The sequence below is a fragment of the Populus euphratica genome, unplaced genomic scaffold (genome assembly GCF_000495115.2).
Source record: "Populus euphratica unplaced genomic scaffold, PopEup_1.0 scaffold54.1, whole genome shotgun sequence".
NCBI classification, from domain to species: Eukaryota; Viridiplantae; Streptophyta; class Magnoliopsida; order Malpighiales; family Salicaceae; genus Populus; species Populus euphratica.
In genome coordinates, this window is record NW_011499910.1 from 1,076,584 (window position 1) to 1,086,105 (window position 9,522).

General features: G+C 33.3%; 1 protein-coding gene and 1 pseudogene across 2 annotated transcripts; both read right to left on the reverse strand.

The window, feature by feature from the left end:
• Window positions 1-1,145: 1,145 nt before the first annotated feature.
• On the reverse strand, window positions 1,146-3,554 carry LOC105133900 (uncharacterized). Of its 2 annotated transcripts, none has more exons than XM_011038061.1 (2): window positions 2,368-3,554; window positions 1,146-2,068 (listed from the first exon to the last, which is right to left on the reverse strand). In XM_011038061.1, the coding sequence occupies exon 1, from the start codon at window positions 3,333-3,335 to the stop codon at window positions 2,436-2,438; it is 900 nt and encodes a 299-aa protein (XP_011036363.1). In that variant the 5' UTR covers window positions 3,336-3,554; the 3' UTR covers window positions 1,146-2,068; window positions 2,368-2,435. The 2 variants fall into 2 exon arrangements, with proteins under 2 accessions (XP_011036363.1, XP_011036361.1); XM_011038059.1 differs by having other exon boundaries at window positions 2,266-3,554.
• Window positions 3,555-7,834: 4,280 nt separating this feature from the next.
• Window positions 7,835-9,097, reverse strand: LOC105133912 (ammonium transporter 1 member 2 pseudogene; annotated as a pseudogene).
• Between the last annotated feature and the right edge of the window lie 425 nt (window positions 9,098-9,522).

The following is a 9,522-nucleotide window of genomic DNA, read 5'->3' on the forward strand; positions in this document are numbered from 1 at the left end:
AAAGTTAACTAAGATTAATTCATGTAGTTGTTTTGTTCTTTTTTTAAATTAATACTTTTTTTTTTAATTTGTCATATTTGGTTTGTTAGGAATTAGCTTTCATGACTTATTTCTATTTGTTTTTTGTAAGGTTATCATAGTTTCATGATTTGAGTCAAAAATTTTATGTCTAACTCAGATTAATCCACTATGTCGTAGGCTCAATATTTAAAAACAAATATCATCTAATATGTCATAGCATTAATATTTGAAAACAAATATCATCCAAGATGCATCATGTTTTGAGTTTATGATTTAATTTTTTTAATTTAAAAACATGTTTTCAACATCTGAATAATTGTTTTATGTTAAAAGAAAGCCATAATCTAATAGCTTTTAAAAATAGCATTGATTTTTTTTTAAAAAATCATGGTTAATGTGTATATCAAATGTAAAAGGGGGTCCATTTATTTTTAGGAATAATTTTTTTTTAAAATTTAATCTTCAATATAAACTTTTTAACATAAAATATTAAGAACTAAATAAATTCATTTAATTATAAATGAATGAGAAATTATTCTCAAATAACTATTAATTAATATATTTTAATAAAACCTAAAACCTTTTAAATAAAGCTTTATCTCATTTAGATAAGAAATAAAACTTTCTTAATATTTACATAATAGAAAACTGAGAATAGCAAATTGAAAAGTTAAAATTAAGTTCAAAAGGCACCCCCAAGTTTTTGAAGGGGAAAGTTTCTAAGCAAATTAGACTTTGAGTTAAAAACTACATGTGTACGGCTAGGTTTGTGCTTAGGCTTATTTATGGGTTTATTATAAAATAATTATTTAAGCTATAAAATATAATTTTTTTCACCTTAAATTTGGGCTTGGGTCTAATTCTAAAGGGTCTAATTCTAAAAAATTACTTCTTCAAACATATTGTATTATCCAATCTAGCTCAAGAATGGTAGAACTTATTAGTTTGATTTGAGAAAGATTTTCTGCAAACATCAATGGTTTTTTCAACTTTAAAAAATATCTGATTCAAAGCTAAAGTTTAATTATCATGGAGGCTAAACAAAGCTGATAATGGAGGAATTCCATAGCTTTAATTCCTAAAATTATCCATAAAAGAGGTTGAAGAAGAGTTTTTTGGGTTGTTTTCCTACACAATTTCTGCATAATTTACTAGCTCTTCTTCACCAAAATCTCCAGTTTAGCTCCTATGTTTTTCAAGTTCTGGTTTTGCTTTGCCTCCTAGTCTAGAATAGAGGTTCAGTTCTTATGTAGATGTTTTACACTTTGTTTTCACTTTATTTTCTTGGTTTGTTGAACCTTATTCTTATTTGAAAATGAACCTAAACAAGTCTATACATCTGCTCAGCATGCATTATATCTTTGTTTGACTGAAAGATTACCAAATTCTAGTTCTTGTAATTTGTTTTTGCATAATTATAAAATAAACATAATTACTCATTATCTAATTATAATTATCTAGTAAATTTTGTTCAACAACTAAAACATACACACCTGGATTTGTTCAAAAACACTCAGCATCCTTCTAAAGAAAAAAAGAAACACTTGGTAGCTCTCAATTCTGACACAAATTGCTCCCCGCCCGCCCGCCCCCGCCCCCGACAAACTCTGCAACTCTTCTTGTTTTACACCAAGTCTTTGTCGATCGTCAATTTTGAGTCCTCTGGCTTGGCCTTAGATTAACATTACGAATCGGGGTCTCTTTCAGTTCTGAGTTAGCTAGGACGGCAATGACAGCTTGAATACTCAGTGAAAGATAGACGACAGATTCAGAGTTTAAGATTTTCAGTTTCATACAAACTGACATTCATAGATGACAATCCAACAGTATCAGGACTCTGGAGCAGATCAAGGTGCTTTTTACAATGTAAAAGAAAATACTCAAGGTTGAGGAAGTTTCGGTAAACTACCACGACGGAACCAGCTGGAACAACATATTCACTCTGCTGCCAATCTTCAGAGGACTGTGGATGAGCCGCTGACAAAAACACTCACCACAGACAAAGCACTTGCTTCTGCACTTCAGCTCCTATTGTATAAAAGGTTCTCTAAAGCATGATCAACAAGGAAACATGAGAAAAGCATGATCAGCAAGGAAACGGCCTGTTTCCTTTCCATACTACTATAAAATCTATACATAATTTCTAACCGAAAAAGTCAAGATATGATCACCTAATGGTAATGTTAATATTAGCAGTTAAATAACAAACAGATTCATTCAAATCCACCTAACTCAGCTATTCACCTGGGCTATGATCTTGTTCTTTCATCATTAGGCTGTGATGCTAACTAATAATCAAACAAAAGATTTGGTAACCATCATAAACCTTCAGTAACCATCATAAACCTTCAAAATGTTAGATTTGTTGTTCTCATTGTTGCTCAGCACCTCGCAATTCTGGTCATTACCAATCATCATTCAACAGCGCCCAATAACTCCTTCACAACACTTTCCATCACAACTATATCAGTAGTCACCCTGTCCTTCACCCATGGAAATCCTAAACCATAGAGAATCCAGACATTTTCTCTAAGCCAAGAATGCTCATCATTCTGTGCGTCCTTGCTCCAATAAGTTACATTTTTGGGATTATTAAGCCAGTTGAGCCAACTCTCATAAACCATCGAAGTCGAAATCAAATCAACAAAATTATCCAGCTCTTCTTCTCCTATAAAAACCTTCCCTCTCGATCCAGACCCCTGCATATTCGCACTCAAAATCACCACTTTCTTTAACGTTTTAGGCCAATGCGGCACCATTTTCTTTAAAAAGAACATCATTGTTTCAGCAAAGGAGGTATCGAATTTCCCGTTCAATTTCAGAGGTATATTTCTACTTCTCCTTGTGCTTGACAACACCCCAACTTGAATAGCGAAAATTAATTCACAGTGGATGCTATCACAATCACCAATCATGCAGTTCAACCTGGACACATGCAAATTTGAGGAAGAAGGGAAAGAGCAGAGCTTGATTTCAAGAAAGTTGAGATTTGCAAACACCTTCATGAGAGCAGGGAACGCTACTCGTGGAATGTGGTGATGAGACTGCGAGCACAAGAGAACTTCATCATCATCATCACCCTCGTTTGGACATAAGAATTTGAGGGAGACAGTGTCGATTTTGGAGACGAGGGAATGCAAGTTCTTGCAAACAGTGGAACAGCGAATGAGGGTTTTGGTATCATCTTGGATCCTAAACAAGATCTTGAGGATTAAGTCATCTGGGAGTTTCTTGAAATTGTCTGCTAATCTTTCAGATCTTCTTACAGTGATGTTAGGGTTGTGGGCTTGCTTGGCTGATTTGGATCTTCTCATTGTCTTGAAGATGCGACCACTGAGGTTTATGGCAGGGAGCAGGAGGAGGATTTGGAGACACGGTTTTAGCTGACTAGGGTTTTCACATGTTTGCAAGCACGCGTCAAGACTGTGGGAGATTGCTCATAGAGATTTACGAGAGAGATTGAGAACAACACAGATTCTACACTGTTACCTGCGAGAGAGAACACCGATGCTATTTCTTTTCGTGGAATAAAAATTTCTTACTAAAACAATTTTCTACAAAATAAAAATTAATTTGTATATTATCCACCAAATAATTAAAAAAAATTTATAATGTATTGTTCAGCGTACCAAACAATTAATTTTCATTTACGAGACGATTCTCATCTAGTTAAGCTCGTCAAATCGATTAATTTATGTGAATTAATTTTCAATTCAATTTAATATAAAACATATCCTGACAATTTAAAAATAAATAAAAATAAAAAGCAAAATCGAATATTTTGAAACTTAATCAACAAAAGCGCCCATTTAAATTTAAAAAGTAATTTCTTCAAAGAATAATATTCTTTTTTTTTCAATGAAATATTTTTTTAATGTGTACCAATAAGTATAATAATGAAATATTTTACTAATAAAATATATTTAATAAAAAAATTACGGTATTTTTGTTCATATTCGTCACAATAATTTCTTTTGTGAGCAGATTTTCTGTCTTTTTTTCATCCCAGACGGCAGCTTCTCTTATTGTCTCCACAAGTTGTTCAAGAGAGGCATCAAAGCCTTCCAAATCCTCAATTCTTCTCATCTAAGGTAAATCTCAACACTACGTCCGTTCCAAGTAGGGCACAGTGCAATATGGGAGATAAATAAGAGAACTGCCCCACGTAAATGGAAATAAAATAGTAAAAGGCCTCTTAAACACGTAATAAATATATTTTCCTTTTTTTAACATAATATATATATATATATATATTTACCTTAGATTGCAAAACATTCTATATTAATTCGAATTACTTAACGGGAAGAGTTCTATAATGACTATGAAAAGAATTCAGTTTATATCAAGGAAAATATATGAAGTTACAAAATCTACTTAACTTTCAAATTATATAAAAGTATGTGAGGATGAAAGGTAACTTGTGTTTTTTTAAATAAAAAACATGGTTTTTTTAGTTTTTAAAGGTATGATTTATTCTTAAAAATTCTTGTATTTTTGTAAAAAAAAAGTTATCACATCTCTAAATTCAATACACTCAGAAACAAAATTTTCCTATAATTAAATTGTGTACTAAATTACATGTTATACTTGAGTTATTTTCAGGTTCAATAATTTATTTCATTTTTTTCTTTTTACAAAGACATGGAATGTTAATAAGTAGGTAAAGTTATTTGGTGTGACTGAAATTTGAAAGTGATATAGGACTTTATTTATTTATGTAAAATGAAAGAGTTGAAGGATATATTACCATATATAAATAAAACTTTTTTTAGAGATTATTATATTTTTTACTGCAAAATATGAATGAAAAAAATTAAGAAACTTGTGACTAATCCGATATAAATAGAGATTAAAAAGGGGGTTTTGGTTTGTTTGATATAGTGATGAATCCATTGAATCTAGACAGAACCAAATTTGAGGTGGATGTTCCATAACTGCTTAGCAAGAAAATTTTTGGGATGCTATTCCTTAGCAAACTTCTTTACCATTATGGAAGGCTATTATTTCTTTTAATGATCAAATTGTTGCAGTCTATGATAGCTAGCATCAAGTAATTGTTTTAATATCTACTTGGGTTGTGATGAATTTTCTTTTATTGTCTAATCTTATGATTTCATGCGTTTTAAATCTGATTCAGTTTTTAAGGTTAAGGTGATTTGGGAATCTTGGTCTGTGCCCAGATATAACTTTATTTTGTGGTTGGCAGTTATGGGCAAGCTATGAGCTTGTGACAGGCTTCGCTTGATCCTTTATATGTTTTCTATCGAGTTGAGGAAGAATCTCATAATCATTTATTTTTCAATTGTCTATGGATCTCTCTTCTTTGGAGGATGATAAAATCTTGGTTTCATCTCATAAAAGAATATCAACCATTAATAATGCAATTCACGGCCTTCTTTCTAGTAGAAACAATACTATTAGCTAAATGCGAAGAGTCTCTTTTAATATTTTTATTTACTTGATTTGGGAAAAGAGAAACAAGAGAGTCTTTGATAACTCTTGCAATTTAGTGCCTTTTGTTTTTTTTGGTAGATTTTAGGTTTTATTTTTCATGATTTTACACTTTCATGAATAGTTTTTTAATTATGGATGCTTGTTTGTTGGACTATTGTGCATTATTTGGGAGTTTAGTTATGTTTGTTATCTTGCTTGGTGCTATAGTTAAAAGTTTTTTTTTTTTTTATTCTAGTTGCAGCTTTAGTTATTTTTATTTTTTTTATTTTTTTTGTATTATGTTTTAGGTCCTACATCATGTCTTTGATTAGGTTCCTCATCTAACTATTGTTAGTTAACATGCTCAGAAAGTGCATTTCATCTTTTATAAATCTTGTAGATGAACTTGTTGATTTTCTATTCTATTACATTTTTTTAATTTAATATATATTTACTTATCTTTGATAAAAAATACAAATAGAGATTATTATGTATCTGGTGAGGTTCTAGTTGTAGCTTTAGTTATTCCTATTATTTTTATTTTTTTTTGTGTTATGTTTTAGGTCCTGCATTATGTCTTTGATTAGGTTCCTCATCTAACTATTGTTAGTTAACATGCTCAGAAAGTGCATTTCATCTTTTATAAATCTTGTAGATGAACTTGTTGATTTTCTATTCTATTACATTTTTTTAATTTAATATATATTTACTTATCTTTGATAAAAAATACAAATAGAGATTATTATGTATCTGGTGAGCAATTTTTTTATTATTTATTTCAATGTTTCTTCTTTTTTTTTTTTGAGTGTGTGATTTTCAAATTATTTTTATTAGAATTTTTAAAGTACATGTTGATATGGTCGTTAAATGAACTAGTACACAACAACTCTATAAGAACATTCCTAACTTCAAGAGCTAATAAATGTTTATTTTGAGGTATTTAATAAAGTAGTAAAATTGTTTTTTAAAATATTTTTAATTTAAAAATATATTAAAATAATATATTTTTTATTTTTTAAAAATTATTTTTAACATTAACACATTAAAGTAATTTGAAAACATTAATAAAATATTAATTTAAAGTAAAAAATATTTTTAATTGTTTTCAAAAAAATACTTATAAAATATAAAAATAATTGTCTGAATTCATATCCTTATTTACACCGCAATATTTAACTAATTTAAATAAGATAAAATTTGAACAGCAAAGTAGTCTTATGGAATGGAGCCCCATCAACTAGGTTTTCCCCCCTCGAGAGGAATCGGGCATTCTTGTCCTGTGCCTTGAGAGATTATCCCAGCTCATATCTAAGGAAGCCGTTTCGATGTAGCAGCAGGGGACCAACTCATAGCTAGCGAGCTACATATCATGGAAAGGGCACTAGAGTGCTTGAGATTCTTCTGTGATTCTTCAGGTTAGTGTTCGCAAGACTAAATTATTCTGTTCTAAAGATATTTCTAACTTTCTTGAAAATTCAGTTAGTTGTATCAGTGGTTTTGGTCTTACAAAGAATCTTGGCAAATATTTAGGACTAAATTGTTTCAAAGGCTGAATTGTTCTGTTCCAAAGAGATTTCTAACTTTCTGGAAAACTCAATTAGTCATATCAGTGGTTCGGCCTTTACAGAGGATCTTGGCAAATTTTTAGGACTAAACTGTTCCAAAGACCAAATTGTTTAGTTCCAAAGATGTTTCTAACTTTCTGGAAAACTAAATTGTTCCAAAGACTAAATTGTTCTGTGCCAAAAACTTTCTAATTCTTTAGAAAACACAGAGTCACATTGTGGAGAATATGCAGCAAAAGCAGTTGTCCCAGAGGATCAGCTGGACATGGCAGTAGCGGACATGGTGGAGAATAGTCAATGGAAGTGGGAATCATTTGCTCACCTTCTTCCACTGATCATGGCTTGGCTAGTTTTCCTGCACCTGCGAGGATACCTGATATGGCGATGGAAGGGTGCAGAGAGAACCATCCATTTACATATATACAAATTTAACCATTTTATACAGAAAGAAAACCCCATTTTGTTTAATCTATCGGTGAAATTCCTCACCTTCTCTTTCACTCAAAACCAGCAACAAATAATCTAATGTCACACATTCATATCCAGCCGGCTCGGCTCGGATCAACCATCCATAATCCAAAATTTAATTCAGATTAGATTTTATTTTAAATTATTTTTTATATTATTGACCTAGTCGAATGACTCTGTCAATAAAAGATAGTGATTTAAACAAAAATAATAAACTTAAATTGATCTCGTAAAATTACGAGTTGATACAACGACGACTTAACGACACAAGCTTGGATATACGAACTATACCTGGCTTCTTCACTTTCTTTGTTTTTAGTACTATATATCCAAGTTTTTTTTTTTTGGTTATTTATTTACCTGATGGCATTGTAAAGCAGCAAATTTGATTACACATTGATAGCTGGTGAGTTCCGATTAGGGGTGGTGTTTTTCGCAGGCTCGACTTTCTTCATCATGAAAGAAGGCTTTCCTGACACATCATCCTCTGCATCGTATGTATAAGCAAACCCTCCGTGCCTAGTCAAATCCATGCCTGCCATCTCATCCTCAGCTGAGATCCTCAGCAACCTCAACTTGTGGAGGCCATAGAACAGTGGACCCATTGTAAACGAGACCCACCCTACTATAACCAAGATTTCAATTATCTGGGCCGCCAGCAGGTTCCCACCACCACCCATGAACAGCCCATATGGCCTCCCCGGCTTGTTTGGATACACTTCATTCACATACACCTCCTTCGCAAACAGCCCGGTGAACAGCAACCCCCACATGCCGCATCCGCCGTGCAATTGGGCTGCCTCTAATGGGTCATCGTAGTGTAGTTTTTCTGCGAGCTTATTACACCCAATTAAAACCCAGGCGGCAACGAAACCACATAGGACTGCAGCCCATGGTTCTACCACCGAACACCCTGCGGTGATCGCAGCAAAACCCCCTAATAAGCCGTTACAAACGTCGATCACATTCCAATGGCCAGATAACAATCTCTTCCCAAACAGGGTAGTAAGGGCAGCTGTGCTCCCAGCCAATGTTGTAGTGACAGCTGTCCTTCCCACAGCACTCCATTGACCGTAATACCCTCCAGCACCACCATCATAACTCCTCAAGATTGTCAAGAACGAACCGGGGTTGAACCCATACCACCCGAACCACAGCAAGAATGAACCGAGCACCACTAACGAAGCACTATGACCGCGTAAGGCCACGGACCGACCGTTCTGGTCGAACCGGCCAATCCGGGGGCCTTCAATGAGAGCGCCCCAGAAACCCGCAATACCTCCGACCATGTGAACCACACCTGAACCAGCAAAGTCGATTGCACCCGAACCGAATAAGAGATCGTTATCGGATTTAGCCGGATTGGCCCAACCATCACCGGACCAAAGCCAATGTGAAACAACAGGGTAAACAAAGCCGGTCAAGAAGGAGGAGTATATGAGGTAAGCAACGAATTGGGTTCTCTCAGCAATGGAGCCACTAGTGATGCCAGCAGCAGCTATAGCAAAAGCCCATTGATAGAGGAAGAAACTATAGTCACCTAGAGGAGCAGCTTCTGTGGAGTTCACAGAGGTGGAGAGGAGAGCTAGGTCAGAGGCTGAGCAGGCCATGGCGGAAGTGGAGAGAAGGAGAGAGAGGGAGAGACAGATGTGCCCAGAGGTTATGGAAGAGAGGAGAGCACGGCACCAGAATATATATAGAGGATTTTTCTTTTTTTCCCAAAATTACTGTATAATGTCAATTACATGCACGCTAGATCATACCTAAACTTTGATTGGCAATTTGTTGATCTAAGCATGTAAAACCATGAACTAACTGAAAAAATAATAATTATATTGTCTAGCTCAAAATATCTAAGCCAACTTCGTGAAATTCCTAAGCCTGTGTATGCATAACCAATCCGTCCCTTAATTTAATTTAAATTCTAGGTTAACTGGTTAATTCAAATAAATTAAAAATAACAAATTAAACTGGTTAATTCAAATAAATTAAAAATAATATTATTTAAAATATATTTTAAAAAAAAAATTAAATT

What these genes read in the sequence shown, in the direction of transcription:
- LOC105133900 (XM_011038061.1), bottom strand. Translation starts at nt 3,335, where the DNA reads ATGAGAAGATCCAAATCAGCCAAGCAAGCCCACAACCCTAACATCACT.